Genomic DNA, 19,572 nt, shown 5'->3' with positions numbered 1-19,572 from the left:
TATTATTACAATAGATATAAAACAATGAACTATAAGAAGGGAGTAAATTGTGATCTTGGAACTGTGTAATATCTCATTAAGGAGAGATGGACAATAGAACTATAATTAGTAACAATTAGTATTGTGTGTATTAGGGATGTACAATAAATTTATTATCAGACCAATTCGCTTTAAGCTAAAATAGACACATTTCAAGTCAAGATCGGGGTCGTTTTTTAAAAAAGGGTGACCTTTAACTTAAACAAGTCACTTCTATAAAAGTAAATGTATCCCATTTAACAAAAATAGTTACCTCTGTTTAATATATAACATTTCACCTTAAGATGACAACTTATATATAAATATTATACTATTATTGTACACTCGTTTCATACAAAAATTTGTTAAAAGCTAAAGAGACTATGCAAAGTATAAAAGAAACAGCGATATCAACACAGATTTGAAAGATACGTAATGACTAAATGTTTTTCAATATATCTCAAAAAATAAAGGTTGTAGCATTACAAAATCATTAAATATACTTATTTAAATGGTGTATTAGTTAAAGAACTTATGATAAAATCACACATATGACTGCTTTATCATATGTAACCCCAAAGGCTTGATGTAACCATTTCCAATAGATAAGGAGAAGAAAAACTAATCACCAAAGCAGATTTTCTAAAATTATGTTTCTCATCAGTTACCTATGTGTATTTAAGACTCTTAGAAAGTCTATTGAATTTTGTGCATTTTTTTTTTGCTAGTCTAGAGAAATATCAATAAAATAATTATATCAGCCAATTATAATTAACGATACGACTCATTCGCGGTTTAATGTAGTGGGATTACTTAAACATAATTACTTTGAATTGGATGTAGATTGAGACTTGGTCATAAAGTAGACAACTCGGGCCTTGTCTTCTTAAATTGTTTGAAACTGAACTGAAATGATAATGAGAACTAAACTGAAATGATAATAATAAAAATAACAATGATAATAACAATAACAATAATATCAGTAATAATTATTAATAATACGAAAATAATTATAATAGTAATACTAAAAACAAAAATAATTATTAAAACATTAAGTTGCACTGAATTGAAACATTTACACACGCAATTTTAGTTTTCCTCGCAGTTTTTATCTTTCAAGAATTGTTTAAATAATATCTTATGACGCTCCTTGAATTTCTTGATGGTCAAAGAAAATGTTCTAATAGGATAACATGCCTTATAAATTAAAACCTCTAGAGTATACACCTTGCTTCTCCACATTACTCAAGAAATCGTTACTAGCCTTCATCAAAAACTGAATTGGTCCTATTTTATGTACATAGCGATGCTTCCCTTAAACTTTAGACCACTAAACACATTGGATGGGCATAACCTGACCTAGGTTTTAAGCCATTAGGATATGGGGTAAATGAGGATTAAGTCTTGACTGCCATCACCGCTTTTGGGGCTATATATTCCACCAATCTTCTATAAATTTGAAGTCAAGTTTCTTTTTTCGTAGCTCAGAGGGTTCACTGTAATGTAATGAATTTAGACTTGATGTAGAACCAATGGTCTTTATTAGAAACATGGATTAATAACGCAAAGTAGCAAGTCAGACAAACTCATGCACACTAAATTTTCTTCCAAAGATTGTCCTGCTGCCGAAACCCTATATCATCTCCATTCAATTATTTGTAGTCTTGTCGAGGTCACCACCCTATGTCAATCATGGATGAACAATCAATTCTCACTCGTAATCACAAACTGAGAGAATACTCAATACTGCAAACGAGTGACTAGACGTTTGCAGCCACTTATGCTTACAAATTTCAAGTGGCTACTAGAGTATGTAACAAGTAGCATCATTGTGCGGTTCGCATTCTCTTTGCGCCTTACAATGCAACAGGAACCCGGGCCACGCTGCTCACCATGCAGTGTAGATCAAAGGACCCAGTCTACCATATTATGACAAGACTGCAGACTGAATAATGCAAGGAAACAAGAAATTATGCCCACACATCAACTTCAAGGGAACAAGAAAGGTCCTTCAAACGTCCATTTCCAAACACCAAACCAAATAAACCAAAGACTCACACCATAGACACAAAGCCAAAACAAAACGAAAGGTAAAAAGTAAAGAAAATTATAGACTGCTCTCTTTTATAGATTTTACACGGAGGTGGGTTGATTGTAGGTATACATCCTAATTTCAAGACAGCATCAACCTCCCTCAAAACTTCAATAGTTGTACAGATAGAACAAAAACTTGTACTACTAAGGATCAGTAGGAGAACCAAACGGATCGAACTTCAAACTGAGCAAGAAACTGCCTCAACCCTGATCAGATAATAAAACGAAAATACATCTGAAACTTCCTAAAATTTGAAATCCTTCTTCTTCGATTTCCCGTCCTTTTCCTGCATCTTTCGCTTCCTCTTTTTCTCATTCTGTAGAGGGAATTAATCATTAAAAAAAGAATTAACAATTTTAAAATAAAATGAAGCTCTTGGTAGAATTGATTCCAAAAAGTAAGATACAAACCTCCGCAACCATATCACTGAAATCCTCACGCTGGCTACGTAATCTCTCCTCTTCCCGAGCCTCTTCATACCTACAAGATAAGACGGAAGATGATCAATGATTATAGAAAATTTCGAGAATCCCAAAATGGATGATTGCATGAACAGGTGGAAGATATCATAAAGAGATAAACTTACTTCGCAGCCAATACGTTGTCCATGGCCTCCAGTTCTTCTGGCTGTAGAGACACATCCACTTTATCTGCCTTTTGACCCCTAAGAAGATCAACCTGTAAACAAAAGGTCGAAGACCATCAGTAGACATCAATCAGTGAAGTGAAAGTCTCCCCCCACAAGTAGCTCATATATCCTTACACACTAGAGTTCTGAAAGCAGATGACAACATGAACGATGAATCTATTAGGTAAACAAAACTTCACGAACCCTTCTTCCACGTTTCACTAAAAACCGAAGCTATACATTGATTTGCATAATGGTCCATTAGAGTACAATTATTTACACCAATAAGTCATTAAACCTTACACACCAAACTTTGTCGAAGTAACAATTTCTCCCCCATTATGAAAGGAGAGACTGGCATTTAACAGCAATCTTTCCCTCTTCAACAAGCTGGTGTGATCTCACTTTCGAAACGACGTGGCGGTGTATAATTAAGTTCATCCACACCACAGATCCTCCACCCCCCCCCCCCTCCCACATAACAATGGCCCATAGTGTACAACTGTTTCCATCAATAAGAGTCCTTGAGCTCTGCACACCAAACTTCGTTGTCTCCCCCGTTATTAGACAAGACTAATTCCAACATGTAGCTCATATATCCTTACACTCTAGAGTTCTGAAAGCAGATGACAACATGAATAATGAATCTATTAGGTAAACAAAAGTTCACGAACCATTCTTCCACGTTTCACTAAAAGCCGAAGCTACATTGATTTGCATAATGGTCCATTAGAGTACAATTATTTACACCAATAAGTCATTATACCTTACAAACCAAACTTTGTTGAAGTAACAATTTGTCCCCCATTATGAAAGGAGGCTGGCATTTAACAGCGATCTTTCCTCTTCTACAAGCTGGTGTGATCTCACTTTCGAAACGACGTGGGGTGTATAATTAAGTTCATCCACACCACAGATCCTCCACCCCCCCCCCCTCCCCCATAACAATGGCCCATAGTGCACAACTGTTTCCATCAATAAGAGTCCTTGAGCTCTGCACACCAAACTTGTGTCTTCCCCATTATTAGACATGACTAATTCCAACATATCTCCTCTCTCCCCCCCCCCCCCCACCTTTCTTCAAAAAAAAAAAGGAAAACAAAATTGAATGCTACATCCAACTCAATTATATACAGACATAAACAGTTCAAAACCACTGACAAGCACTCTACTAACATCAGCCCTTAGGGAGCAAGGAACTCGAAAAAAAAAAGCCAATAATTTCTGTAGGTGAGAGGTAGGAGCCTCAAGAAAAAGAAGCATGTTTCTTACCCTCTTAGCCCCAGCTTTGTCCTGAGTGGCAGCTCCAACAACATACCTGATAACGGAAAAAAAGAGCTTTCATCATTTTCGAAAAAAGTAAAAAAAAAAAAAAAAAATGGAACAGATTTCTAGAATTGAATGTTTCCGGTATCCAGACACATACGTATGACTTGTTCCCAACAACGTGCCTGGAGCAATTCTCTCTTCTTTTTCTTCAAGTACCTTCACAAAGATGAAAAAATAGAATAGATTAGCACCAAAATAGCATTCAATGCCATACTATCCATAGAACATTAAAGCCATCAGGTGAAATCACAGATCACTAGCTTACTTGATAAAGGGGTTTCTCAGGCTCTTTCCTCTGTTGCTTACGAAGGTCAATGACATCAGGGGTTTCAACACCAGTAGGAGTACTGCAAAAGAGATACGGCTATCATCAGTAACAATATAACTTGAACCACGAGTAAATGAAGGATAACAAATGGAACCTTCTCCATTTCCTCTCACTCTCCTAACTGAGTAAGAAGTTAAGTGTAAATCAACTACATATGAATGGCCAAAAAAAGTCACAAGAATATCAGAAACAATGCTCAAGACCTCTCCTAACTGGGTAAGAAGTTAAGTGAAAATCAACTGCATATGAATGGCCAAAAAAAGTCACAAGAATATCAGAAACAATGCTCAAGACCTCAATGACAGCCTAATCTAAACGAATGTTTTCTGTTTTAAAGACCAAAATTACAGTAACTAACTGAATTACCTGGACAGGCTATCAATAGACTGAATGCCATCCTCAAGCTCCTCCTCTTCAAGTTCCTCCTCTTCTTCCTCCTCCTCTTCTTCCTCTTCTTCTTCTTCTTCTTCTAAATCTCCCCAGTGCTTAGACTTGTCCACAGGCTCTTCCTAAATCCATTACACAAAGTTATGGCCTCTTTAGAAAAAGATCAAAGTAAGAAAATGGGCAAAAATTATAATGAACATAGAAATTTACAAGTATACCTCGTAATTTGGTTCATCTAGCTGCTGAACACCAAATACATCTCCATATAATGGACGCCCAAACTATCACACACACAACAAAGGGGAAATCAACCGCCAATTTAGAGAGAATTTAGGGGGATATGGCCAAGTACCCCAACCCACTTACTTAGAATTGAATAAAAACACTTACTTCATCAACAGGAGGTTTACCCCAGCCTCCAGGATGATAACCAAAACTAGCACCGGGTGGAATTGGAGCATTTAGCCCAGGAATTTTCAGGTGTGGGTATGATGGAGGAGGACCGTATCTCTGTAAAAAAAAAAATAGACTATAAGAAACCAATAAACAGATGCACACCAAAACGGAGATATGATTGCAAAACTTACCTGCATATTGATGAGCCACGGAGGAGGAGCACCCTCCGGCATACCAAGTGCTTCCTTCAGGTCCTTAGACAAGGTGCCGGGCTTCATCTCCCTAAGTTTCACCTGAATTAAGACAAGTAATAAAACAGATGTGTCTTGCTGATCATCTAATGAGACATATATTTTATCACATTGCTCTCTAGTAGACACACTTTGACATAAGTTCCCAAAGGCCCAAACTAGTGAGCATTTAAATTTTGAACTGGTGTAGATATGCAACAATATTCCTGAATACGCATCTAAGTTACGAGCTTTTTTATCTCAAATGCTCGAGGAAAAATATCAGATGATAGAAGGCACGAAAAAAAAACATAGAGCAATATACTCAGCACCTGCAACCTGGTCAGAATACAAAACAAAGGTGACTATCGACGTAAATGAAAGAAATCACATTTCAGCATTGATAAATCGGCAGCCAACTTGCTTCTACTCTTATTGAATTGTCCATCATCAAGCTGATAGACCACTGAAACAGCTGATATGGGTCTTTTTAAGAAACAAAAGTCAAGGAGGCTACAAACAAACAAGTACACTTTTGAACTTGCACACAAACTAGGCCAACGCTAAGTCGAAGCAAGTTTACTAACCACATAAAGAGCCACAACTCATTGGACTAAAGAAATAAGCTGAAACACCTCAAATTCAACTCGTTAATGTTCACGAACAGCACTTTCATGTCCGCATACACACTTGTTCATTTTCAGTTGCATTCAATAAGTTGTTTAAAGCTAATCAGACTCGGAATCCAAGACGCGGTCAAATAGGCATTATTCTGGCAACACTAATGTCAATGGAGCATGTAAATAAAGACATGACCAGCCATGATACAGAAGCAACAGCAGAAGCAGAAGTAGATAAACATACATGGACATACAGTGGAGGAACAGGAAACACAATAGCATACCTCAAATTCTTTCCCTTCATAATACAAATCACCATATGATGTCAACTTTGGCTTCGTCTGATATTTAAAAAATGCATCATGCAGAACCTAAAAGAAACAAGAAAAGTTAATCACAAAATTTGTCACCAAGATAATCAATGGCATTTTTGTAAACCAATAATTCTTATTTTCCCAAGCCACTCCACTAAATTGCTGTACACCAGGCAGCTAAAAAGGAAAAGAACCTGATAGTCAATATCCATCTTTCCCATCTTTGGTTGCATACGTTCACGTTGTTTCTGCTTTAATTTCTTACTGTCCTCCTTTTCAATATAAGCCTGTAAACAAAAAAAGTGGTGAAGATTACACCTTCATTGCATCCTAATGTATTAATTGCTTATAAGAGCAAATTTATTATGATTTCAACATCAAAATGTAACAAAAACCCTTAAAAATACATGTAGATAGTACCTACACAATGCATTAAAAAATAAATTAGAGAAGTAGAAATGCACTGATAGTACAATCAAGAACAGCTGGTCATTTTCTAGAAGAAATAATTGTACAAGGCAAGACTATATCTGAACTATTTTTCACCTCCAGGAAAAGAACCCCAAAAATGGCACCATATATAAATGGGGTTAGATTGATGACAAGAAGAAAACAGCCCGGAACTATTATTTCCTTTTATGTCATTATGGCAATGGTTTTTAGAGGAATCATCATTGGAAGTAAGGAAGGTAGGAAAAAATAAAATTAGAAATGTATGCTTGCTTTTCTCAGATATCCAATATCCAAAATCATGAAATAGTAAGTGTCAAGAATTTATACTAATATATTACAAAGTATTCTTAACCAAGGGACACGCATGTGGCGCTCTCCCTTAGGTGGTTTTTCCACACATGATCCATATACAACAAAAAAAATAGTAAATGCATTGTATAGAATTTGATCCCATGACCTTCAAGTTGATATACTTAAGTCTTGACCACTAAACCAAATGATATTTGGTGATATCATTTTAAAGTAAATTATTAATAATGAAAATTATAGGTACCCGGGGCATAGCCCGGGTATACAAACTAGTCCCTGAAGTTACCTGTCGAATCTTTTCGATACCGGTTGCAGCAATAAAATCAGGAAGCTGAAACGGCTGCTTTTCGATACCACGCTTCCCCTGTAAAACATGTGTCAGTAACTGATGAGAGAAAAGTTCACAATCCAAAATGCACATAAACATTTACTGATACTAATTCCAATTTAGAATTTCACATGCTAAGCTCTGAGTCCAATCTAGAATCTTAGCCAGATCTCAAATCATCAGGCGCAAACATGTTCAGCCTAAGCAATACTCAAGTGTGCTGAGGCATCTGAAACCAAATAGAGACCTAACACTGACATGAGAAAGCCCCTGAATGTCAATGCGGACAAACAAAATTTACTATATCTTAAACCAATATTATCAAGTATCAATCATGTTCTACATCCCAGCCCACTGCCTGACACATTAATAGAGAACCCAGTCAATTGTCCCCCTTTGGCAGAAACCTACCAGTCTTGCCTCCATGTATGTCACAGCCGCTACCCTGCAAGAACCACATATATACGTATAAGATAACATCTCATCGACTGTTATCACCTTTACCTCTCCCCCAAATGACACATACTAATAGACCCATGGTTATGCATTCATAGTTTAGCAAGTAGAAGGCATATCAGCTGCAATTACTAACCTGCAAATACTTCCTCTTCTGACACCAGTGCCTTGGGACAGGAACTGTATTCCGGTACGACTTAAGAAACACCAGCAACTTCGGGTCAGATGCGGTTGCATCCCAGATCTTCAAAAAGAAAAAATAAGGGTTATAAATGGAGCAGAGCAACATGTCTATGGAAACAATATAACTCAAACAGTTGAATGATTTGAATGTATATAAAGGAACTTGCCAAGGTCCATCAACAAAATCAGAAATTACAAGTATTGCACAGATATTGAACAAATTCTTGTCAATTAACATCAATTAGCATAAATAATAACTATAGTAGCCTCAATCTAAGAAAAGGAAATGAAACAAAAGTTCACATTAAATAACAACATACATCCTGAGCAACAAGTGATAAAAGGGCTGTGCCCAAGACAAAAGATAATCTGCCTGTCTACATCCTTGTATGATTTGATAAAGTGACCATTCAAGGCACATTCTGTACAAAGCTGGAATGAACTAAGAAAGTGCCAAACTCAACTGAACTTGTCGTTGCTAAATTAAACTTGTTCGTGCATTCTTTTCAACAAGTTCATGCTAAAGTATCTATACTGAAGCCATTTGAGATGAACTACATCGAACTTATTTACACTAAACTGAACTGAACAATTTAGGTTGAGAACAATACACCCATATTAACCTATCAAAGCTCAGCGTTAACACAATAACACATCCCAGGGACAAAACTTCTTATGCTCAAAGGAGATCATATCCCATTCTATCATTTTCCAGTGACACATTATGAGATCAAACATTTACCAAATCAGCTATATTTTGCATGTGGAATTAAAAAGTGTCATTTTTTTTACAAGATATAGGGTACAAGAATAATAACTAGCATTCCTACCTCGACCACGTCAGGCTTTCGGCTAATCTGCTTAAGCTCAGCAATCTTCATTCTCCTTTGCATCTGAATAGATGTGAAAATGACCGAGTCAGAGGAAGACAACATTTTCTTGAAAGCACACTTGACATCAGCAAAAAAATAAAAAAAAGGAAGAAAAAAGGAGAAACTATTGATCAGCTACAGCACCTTCTTTTTTTTATTAGAGATCCCTTTCTCCTTCTGTTGGTTATCTTGTTCTTCCTCATCTGAATCCGAGTCAGCTTTTTTCTTTCCCACTAAATCTTGATCTGTTTCATCCTTTTTGTCATCACCCTGAGTCAATGGGGAGTAGTTAAATAAGGCCCACTGATACAAGTTCCAACCTAATACTTATAACCTTTAAGAAGTCTATACCTCATCGCCATCAGGTTCAGTAAATGAGAACTTCTCAAAAATCTTCTTAAAATCCATAAACCAGGCATCATCCAAGTCTGCTGCTTTCTCTGGGACATATTTAACCTCAACTTGCTCCACGACCTGGAAATTAAACAGAGAGCACAAAGGTCAAACATCAACCAAAGAAAATCAAATGAACCAAAATAACCTCACAATTCATCGTCTCATTGCAAAATTCAAAAATCACCATCAGAATCCAATGAAGAGCAAGCATTGTCACAAAGAATTCAATAATCGCCGAAAGGATAAGACGAGAAGCTCTATTGTTCTATAGAAATAATAGAATTATATAAAGTATAAACTGATATGTCTACAATTTGTAGACACGAGATCTAAGACCAAACCCCAATCATCAAAGATCGAAGGTTTTGAAGAAGTTGTGCTTGTAACTACACCCAGACCCTTCAACAAGTATGTAGCACAGGTAAGTCTTCAAGGTCACATACTCGTACCACACATGCACCGATACGTATCCTGTACGGGTATGCCTACCGAATTACCGATTCCTAATATTTTGTAATCTCACCGTTTTCCGTCCCTGTACCCGAAATCCGAACCCGTACCAGTATCCATCTGTGCAACCTAGTCAACAATTTTTCCTACTAGGCTTTGCATCATTGCATCGTTAGAGAGGCTGGGTTACTTAGTCTCGAGTTAAAGAGTTCTTTTATAGCAATTATGTAGATCTGGTTAAAAGATGCATCGTCATCGAAGACAATCACGGACAATATTGACGGGTAAATTAGAAAGTGAGAATTTGATTAATATTTTAATTGTGATGTCCATTAAAGTGGATTTTCATTTTACGTGAAAGGGGGTTGTTGTTGTACGCACCCTTTTTGCCCTTGGTGTAACATTTATTATAATCTTCCTTTCCTATCAAAAAAATATCCAAGAATCCTTTAATTTGATCCCTAACCCGTGCTCACCCAAACTATAACATATTGACTCTCCACACCACAAAGACCATTATTCCTCTCCCATGACCTAACTTTACAATCAACAAAAATAACATACTCTCTCCAGTCTCCACACCACAAAGACCATTATTTTAGAACAGCTTAAACCGATAAGTGTTCCATTTATGTTAGAACATATCAAGTATATGTAATTATGTATTAGTAGAAGAGCTTACAAATATTTGATATCTTTAAAGTATTCACCCAAACTGAATGATTTTTCATATATATTTGAAAAAAATAGAAATTTCTATGTAGTTTTGAATAATATCAAGATTCCACGTAGGAATTGAGTATATATACACTTGTATATATTTGCACACATTAAGTTCATATATTTTCAAATTAATATATTTGTACATTTGAAATGAAAATATAAAAATGACACATGAGTATTCAATAATTATACCACACTAGACTTGTCGCCCGTGCCATACACGGGCTAAAATCTATTATAAAAAAATATTCCCTATTTTCCATAAATGAGTACCCATTTTTCATTTCGATTCATTTCGTAAAGATATACTCACTATGCTTTATTCATCTTATATAGTAATTTAATCATACTTGGCCGATGTTTTCTCTCTTCATGCTTTCGATCACCCTTAAATTAAAATAAACCGACCCTTTCTCTTTTCATTATATAAAGTAAAGAAAACAAATGGACCAATAACTTAAGCTCTTTCAAATTTGTATTAAAGTGTGTATCTACAATAACAAAACAATTATCTAAAAGATGGAGAGAGCACATATCTTTGGCAAAGATATTACAATGAATTTAAAATAAAATAATCCCAAGAAGTTATTATATAATACAATAATTGATCGAATATCAATGTTATAGAAATAATTTTATAAACTATGATCATCAATTTCAACATTATTGTAAGATTACAATTTGCTATAATTACATATATGATTATGTAATGTAATAAACTGAATACTTGGACAGTAGAATTAAGGAAGAAGACGATGATAGTTGATTGATGGAAATGAAAATTACAGAAAATAAAAAAAAATAAATGCCAAGTTTTCGACTGACTTGGTCACAATCCCATACTAACCACTAAAATAAACTTCTCCAATATTTTCTTGATGCCTTTTTCTCTCCCTAATCTCCTCTATTTATAGTCTACTTGCCTTGACCCCAATTAGGGTATTAGGATTAGGGTGAGATTTAAGTTAGTTAATTAGAGTTAGAGGTGATTAGTGGTTAATGATTAACGGAGTTTAACGCTGTTACTCATTAAGAATAACTGGATATATTTTTTCAAAAAACGAGGGGTATATGGTGAACTTCAAAAGTAGAAAGGGTATATGGTGCAAAAAAAAATTGGCAGGGGTATATGGTGAAAAAAACTTTGATTTTATTGGTTAATTTGGGAGTGTGACCAAGTCACTCTAAAACTTGGCATTTATCCTTTTATTTTCTGTAATTTTCATGTCCATCAATTGCATATCATCATCTTCTTCCTTAATTCTAATGTCCAAGTCTTCAGTTTATTAATTACAGTAAATATTATAATTTCATGGTTAGTACTATCAAATAAATCCATTTATGTTATATTTAGTTTCCTTACAAACATAAGGACATTTGGCATTTAAAGATGAGGGAGGTGTTAATTTCTTGGCGAATTTGTTGGCTTTATATATATTTCCTCGGTTCCTCCTACTATATGAGTTGCAACGCTTTGAATTTCACGCTTTTTAACATACAACTTCGACCTTAAATATTAGTGTGAGTCGTTGCAAATTAAGTTAATAGCGGCCCTATTTGCAAATAGAGTTTAGAATTTAGCTATTAGAGTTTAGAATTTGTTGTTAGAGTTTTAACTTTTTGTTGAGCAGATTTGACTACTGATTTGACAACTTTTTTATAAATATGTTTGGTAACAATTAACTGATTTCTAAAAGCTTATTGTTATTTGTTTGAGTGAAATGACATTTATAGACATTTTAATACATATATGTAGTATTATTATTAGAGGCAAAAAAGTCATTGAACATATTTTTACCTAAAGAAAAAGCTCCTATTAGGAGTTTTTTCATTTTGAGAGTGTTCATTCCAAAACTCTCTCTAAAACTCTGTGTTACCAAACATTTCTTTTAGAGTTTTTGACTAGTAAAAACTCTAAAAGTGGTCCAAAACTCTCTTTTTGCTTCAAAACTCTAATTGACAAACACCCAAGCATCTTTTATACGAAATTTTGTTCTACGTATGAGTCGTATCACTCCGATCGAAGTTAGTATATGAATAATGTAAAAGGTCAAAGTAACAAAAGCGAAATAAAGTATATAATTAGAAGGTCCTAATACACTCAACGTATAAATCTATATCATAATAAAAAAATATTGTCCAACGATGAAACATGTCAATGTCCTTATTGGTGTACACAATCAAGTAGTTATAAGCTCTCATAAATCTAGCAAACACAAAACTAGCTAGTCAATGAGCTTTCACCTAGCACCACAGAATGCTTACAACTTGATCGAAATTATTATCATATCAATATAGCATAGTTCCCCATTCAAGTTCATACAATTCCAAATATTTCAATTTAAAATTATGTCTTCCACAAATCTCAAGTAATCAATCTTCCAAGTAAGATGAAAATTAAACAAGTATAGTGAGTGCAGGTGTCTGAAACGAAAATATCCACCACAACATGTAGTCATCTAGGGTAAAACAGTGATCTAATAAGTTTCTTAAACAACACAAGTAATGAAAATTATATAGCCTATCATTTTGAGGTAAACATGAGCAACAATGTCACCCAATGTACAAGCAAACTATTTTAAATACTTCACCAGCTCATACTAACACTTCCAAATTCTTAATTGCACAGAATATCCAGATGACTAAAATGATTTCAGCTCGATAAGACAACTCCAAACACGCGAAAACCACAACTCCAACACAGATCACACAACTCTTGTAACTAATCCAATCCAAAAATTCGTAAAATCCACTAACCTAATCCAAGCGAAAAACACACTCTAGAAACCCTAAAATCTATCATCAGCAACAATTTAGCAACCAAAAAAACAACCGAACTAAACTAAACTAAACAGACACAAAACAAAATCGAAGCAACGCCGAAAAAAGTACCTGAGAATGAGCAGAGTCGCCATTACTAACATCACCGTCAACATTATCATGAGAATCACTCTCATTACCATCTTCTTTAACTTGCGACGACAAATTCTTGCTCTTCTTCTTCTGTTTCCGTCGTCGGCGACGACGTTCATTGTCCTTCGATTTTTTAGGGTTTATCTTGAAATCGCCATTTGCGACACCGCCGTTTTGAAAAACCGCAGCAGAAGCAGAAGCAGCAACACCACTGTTAATCACCTCCACCGTCATCTCCGCCGTAATCGGCTGTTTCTTTCTCTCTCCTCTTTATAGAGAGCTGAGTTGCGAATTTTTATCTCTCTCGTTTTCGTCGCTTCGATTTCGCAACTCTCTGATTATTTATCTATCGCTCTTCTAAAGAGGAAGAAATGGGAAAAGGGTTAAATCTGGAAAGTTTGAATTTATATTAGAAGAGTAAAGATGGTACTCATGGTAGCACATGCACGTGACCACTGCTTAGAGCTGCTTGCTGGTAAAATGATAGGATTTGTGAGGAATAAGAAGACTGGTTAAAGTCCGTTTTGTACGGGTTAAGCCCATATGATTAGTATTGGGCTATTATTTCATTGTTTGGATTCGATTTCGATACTTAGCTTAGCCTACGTACATGTGGACTGTGTCTATTCTAATTTTATTGTGGACCATAGTTTGATATTGTCTTGTTGATTTTGCAAAAATTGTGAATATGTGATTAAGGGTGATAATGAGTCTGACAAGCTCGCGAGCAGCTCGGGCTTGGCTTGGTCAAAGCTCAGCTCGTTGAAGCTCGGCTTGAGACTTAAACAAGCCGAGCCGAGCTAGGCAAATCTCGGCTCGTAAAGCTCGTGAACATCTCGATTATTATTTTATACTAAAATAAAAATTTATTTAAAAAGTATTTTATATGAAAAAATATATTATATTAAAAATTATTTATATATTGAAAAATTATTTGTATATATTAAAAATTATATTAAGTATTTCTCTTAAGATATAAAAATAGCCTAAACGAGCTCACGAGTTGAGCTCGAGCCGCAAATTCTAATCACGATCTCGGTTCCCCCAAACTCAGTGCGCACACGAGCCGAGTCGAGCCCATGAAAAGTTAAACGAGCTCGAGCCAAACCCAGTGTTATTCGGGTTCGGCTCGCTCGATAAGCATCCCTATTTGTGATACCTTGATTTTTATGTTTGTTGATGTGTATTTCTAACACTTAAATTCTTAATTACTTATTTGCAAAAATAACAATTCATTCATTTAATAAATAAGTGCAATACTTGCTATTTACTTTCTCTGTTTTTTTTATTTGCACACTTTTTTTTAGATTGCTTGTTTCTATTTTTGGTAACATGTCACATCTAATTTCTCATCTTTTTCCAACCATGTCATCCACTTTTAATAACTTATTTTTTTAGTTTCTTTCTCTCGCTTTTCAGTTTTCTCTACCTTTTTAGTTTCTCTATGACACTTTCTCCTTCTTTTTCCTCCAAATTAAAGTGAGTAAACTAAAAAGAAACAAAAGGAGTAGTATTTTAAAATATTTTAAGATAAATTCAACATTATTATATTTGGTGTTTAGTTCTCTCTATCTTTGTCTTCATCAATGGGTCACTTTTTCTATTTCTTTTTATCTCTTCTTCTCTTTGGTTCATGTGTCTCCCCTCTATGTTGTGCTTATTTTAGAATAAAGGATGTATATGTTAATATTTTGAAAATTATATTGATATGGTTTTTGCTTTGTGACTTATACTATGTTCAGTTCACCTTATTTTTATTTATTTCAGATCTGATCAGATCTGATTCGAAAAAATAATTTCATATCAGATAAGTTCAGATTATGCTTATATTTAAAAACTTATTATTATTGTTATTATTATCATAATTATTATGATTATTAGTATTACTAATGATGTTACTATTATTATTATAGTTGTTATTGTTATTATCACTATTATCATTAGTATTACCTTATACGATTACTATTACTATTAGCATCACTATATACTAGTACATTTGTTCAAAATGATTATTATATTGTTGTTGTACTTATTAATTATTAATTTTGGTAATTATTATTAATGTCGTTGCTATTATTATGAATGTCATTGATATCACTACTTGAAGTTATTTGTGTTCAAGAAAATAAATGTTTTTTTGACATTTGTACATGTTCTTCTTTATATTTGTTCTAATTAACAATTTTGATATGCAATGTTCTTTTTGATGTTGTATATGTAATAAACATAAGTATATGATGTTTATTTAATTTTTTACAATTTTGGCATAATAATATAAAGTTTATGTTACTAATTTATACTATCTCCGTTTCTTTTTAATAGTTACACTTACATTTTCCACGCATGCTAATGCACTACTTTGAGGCTTGAGCATGTATCTCTCTAATTTTGTATTTGTAAAAAATATAAAAAGTCAATTTTCTAAAAGTACATATCGAGATGAATCAAATAAGACCTCATATGACTATATGTTCTCTTGACCATAAATCACAAATGATATTCAATGAAAAATTTGTAAATAGTGTCAAAAGTGAAAGTGTATTTAACTCTTAAAAAGGAACGGGGGTAGTATAAACTATGAGTTGCATGGGATAACATAATGGTGTTGGCATCACATTCAAAACGATATAAGAAGAATATTTAACAATTTTTTTTCAAGATTATATGATCATACTACCTCCGTTTCCTAAAGATCTTCTTTGTTACTGTTACCACAGATACCAATGAGAATTAATTTGTGTGGGGTGGGTAAAGTAGGAGAGAGAAAGAGGTTAAGATAAATAAACAAATAAAAAGATGTTAAAGTAGGAGAGAGAAAGGGAGTAACATTGAATTAATAATGTAATAGTGGACCATATGATAGGGACATGAAAGAGTAAAAAGGGGAAAAAAATCAAATAAGGAATAAAATAAAAGAGAGAAGATCTTTAGGAAACGGAGGTAGTATATATTTATAGGTTTATTTATAATAAAAAAGAATAATTTATTAATATAATAAAAAAATATGTTGTTAGTTAAATTCAAATATGTCATCAATATAAAAATAATATCTATCTTTAATTTATTTTTAGAATGTGTTCTTTAAATAGATTTTGTATCTCTGTCAATATATGTTCTTTTTTATTATCATTATATGTTATTTTCATTGCTTCCTAGCTCTTATTATAAACGGACCTTAGACATTAACAATATGCTCTTTTTACCATGAATAACATGTTTTTTACCTAAAATAATTTTTTTTTATTTTTAATTGTATGTTTATATACTAATGTGTTCTTCTCCAAAAAAAACAAAAATAATAGTAGTAATTATTATTATTACTATTATTATGATTATGATTATATTATTCTTAAAAGCGGTGCATAATAATAAAATGATAGTAATAGTAATACTAGTAATGAAATACAAAGTAATAATAATATTAGTAATAATATTAAAAGATAAGTTCAAATCAAATAAGATCAGAAAAAATAAGTTCAGATCAAATCAGATCAGAAAAAATAAGTTCAGATCAGATAAGATAAGTTTAGATCAGTAAAAATAAGGTAAACATAGCCTTAGACTATTGATATTAACCTTCTCTTTATATGCGTATCTCCATTGTTAAAGATAACGAGATGGTTTATTCTTGAAATTGGATAATATTTAGTGTGTGTTGTTTGAGATGGTTTCTTCCTTCAAATTTGATGATATGTATTGATATGTATTGGAGACATGAAATTACTCAAAAAAGCTTCTCTCTCTAGAATTTGCTCTCAAAGCTGTTCCTTTCTCTTCTAATTGATAACCGGATATTATCTCTGGATCTCTGATCTAGGGCCTCTAGGGTCAGTTTTGAAGAGATTTCTCTTGTTTTTCTCCATGCATTCAAGCATCATCCAAGAACCAGCTCCTCCGGATGGTCAGAGTAATATCTCTGGACCTCAGAACATGGAAGGTATTAAAATACCTGATCTTCCTATCCCCCATGTCGCAAAAAATGTCTTTTAAAGAAATAGTCACAAATTCCTCGCAATAGTTTCCAGAGGCGAAGGCAATATGCCTTAATTCCATGGGTTGGGATGAACCTGAATTTGAATCTCCTCCTGGTGCTAATGTAGTCCACTTTAATTTCTAAAGATAAACTAGCTCAACTCCGTCAGCCATGGAGCTTAACAGTAATGGGCAAATTTTTGGGTATTATGGTTCGACCTTCCTTCATGACTCAAAGGGTGAGATCTATGTGGAAACCTCGTGGTTCCCTTGAAGTTATTAATCTCGGCAAGGATGTTTTCCTGTTCAGATTTTGTCTAAGAAATAACCTTGAAAAGGCCTTACTTGGTGGACCTTGGTATGTTCTTGATCATTACTTAATGTTAAATCAATGGCAGCCAAACTTCAGACCAAATCAAAATCCCTTTGATAAGCTTGTTGTTTGGGTTCATCTCCCTGAACTTCCAGTAGAGTACATGATAAAGAGGCTCTTTTCCTAATAGCAAGCAAATTGGGTAAACCAATTCGTGTTGATTACGCTACAAATCATCTCACCAGGGCTCGATACGCGAGGGTTTGCGTGGAAATTGATCTTACAAAACCAATTTTGTCCAAAGTATGGGTTGGTAATCACTGGCAAATGATCCTGTATGAAAATCTTCATTCCTTGTGTTTTCATTGCGGGCGTGTTGGTCACCAGAAAAGTCAATGTGCTGATTTGAAAGGAAAATCTCCAGATCATCAACAAAATCCAACTGAGTCCTTTAGGGTTGATGGGCCACTTGTCAATCATTTGGGTCATGGCCATGTGAGTGATCCAGGTGTTTCAAACCCTACTGACATGCAGGTGACAGATGGAGGCCTTCATCAGAAGAAGCAAAATGGCATTACCATACCTACTGGCCCACTAGATTCTGAAAAAATAATGGTTTTATCGGAAGAATTTGGGCCATGGACAACAGTGACCCACAGGAAACGACCCAATAGTATCTCGAGCCAGGCTAGATCACAAAGAGTTAATAAAAACAAACATCCTGAACAAAACACTCTCCCCTCTTCTCCCGAAAATCGAAAAAAACAAAAAAACTCTTCGTATTCCAATAGTAATTCTCCTAATAAAGTTTGGAAGGTTTTAGAGAAAAGTAGCGCAGTTAACCAGACGGACAACATTATTATCGAGGTTGATTGTGTGAATACCGAAAATCCTAATGCTTCTTCTTCGTCCTTTGCTCTTCTCTCCCACCCTTGTTCAGCTCTCTCTTCTGATTCCCCGGTTGATAATGCACACTTGGCACTTGAGTGTGTGCCACCTTCTTCTATGATTAATCATCCCTCAACCCCTTGCATCCCTCATTCTAAATATCATTCTCTTCGCCAAACACAAGTAATTCCCCACTCACAGGAAAATGAATCCATCCAAAGAAGAACCTCTTCTCAGCCATGCATCCAACTCTCTCCCTGTATCAGTCCATCCCACGCCTCAAACTCCACTGTCATCATCCCTAGCTCGACCTCTAGCGATTCCCCAACCTCCATCGAACCTGACCTGCTCAATATCTCACAGACAGCCCTTATCCCCTTACCCATCTCTGATTCCCCCTCCCATAATTGTGTCGCCTCCTCAACCCTCACCTCCAAAGCTCCTGAATCTATTTCCTTCCCATCCTCAACCTCTAATGTGGAACTCTCTCAATTCTCCTTTGTCCAATTTGAATATAAAGACGATGTTGGAAACCTTGAAGAACCTTTGTCCCAAGAACCCATCTTTCCTATCTCTTGCGGAAAACCCAGCTCCTCACATGCAACTCTCGAGAAATATCCAAATCCCGCCCTTAAACACTCCCACCTTTCCCTTGCTATTAAAAAACCACGAACTCGATTTATAGTTGAGCAAATTCAACATCGTCATGTTTCAAATTCAAAAAGAAGTGGTGGGAATTCAACTCGAAACCCGTCACTCAATGTTTGTAAAGGAGAAATTGGATTTAAATGCAATGGCAAGCCCAATCAGCTTGATGGACACATGGAGCCTAGGCATGTCCCAAATATGGAAGGATTGGGAACCCTACATGCAGCAAATGACTAGGAAAAGGAAGGGGTTGATGTCTGATTGCCCAAATATTCATAAAAATCATTCAAACCTAAAAATGAAAATTATCATTTGGAATGTGA

The 19,572-nt window shown here is 34.7% G+C and overlaps 1 protein-coding gene across 1 annotated transcript; it reads right to left on the bottom strand.

Annotated features, from left to right (window-relative positions):
• Positions 1 to 2,109: 2,109 nt before the first annotated feature.
• On the bottom strand, positions 2,110 to 13,814 carry LOC104900749 (uncharacterized). The gene is made up of 18 exons (XM_010688254.4): positions 13,408 to 13,814; positions 9,298 to 9,420; positions 9,091 to 9,216; positions 8,905 to 8,967; positions 8,028 to 8,135; positions 7,394 to 7,471; positions 6,540 to 6,632; positions 6,316 to 6,402; positions 5,373 to 5,474; positions 5,176 to 5,295; positions 5,004 to 5,066; positions 4,765 to 4,907; positions 4,336 to 4,417; positions 4,168 to 4,226; positions 4,014 to 4,059; positions 2,700 to 2,791; positions 2,524 to 2,593; positions 2,110 to 2,429 (listed from the first exon to the last, which is right to left on the bottom strand). The coding sequence occupies exons 1-18, from the start codon at positions 13,660 to 13,662 to the stop codon at positions 2,358 to 2,360; spliced, it is 1,782 nt and encodes a 593-aa protein (XP_010686556.1). The 5' UTR covers positions 13,663 to 13,814; the 3' UTR covers positions 2,110 to 2,357.
• Positions 13,815 to 19,572: the final 5,758 nt, after the last annotated feature.

The sequence above is a fragment of the Beta vulgaris genome, chromosome 8 (genome assembly GCF_026745355.1).
Source record: "Beta vulgaris subsp. vulgaris cultivar EL10 chromosome 8, EL10.2, whole genome shotgun sequence".
NCBI lineage: Eukaryota > Viridiplantae > Streptophyta > Magnoliopsida > Caryophyllales > Amaranthaceae > Beta > Beta vulgaris.
The sequence above is the reverse complement of the archived record's forward strand: the minus strand, read 5'-3'. Positions and strand labels throughout refer to the sequence as shown.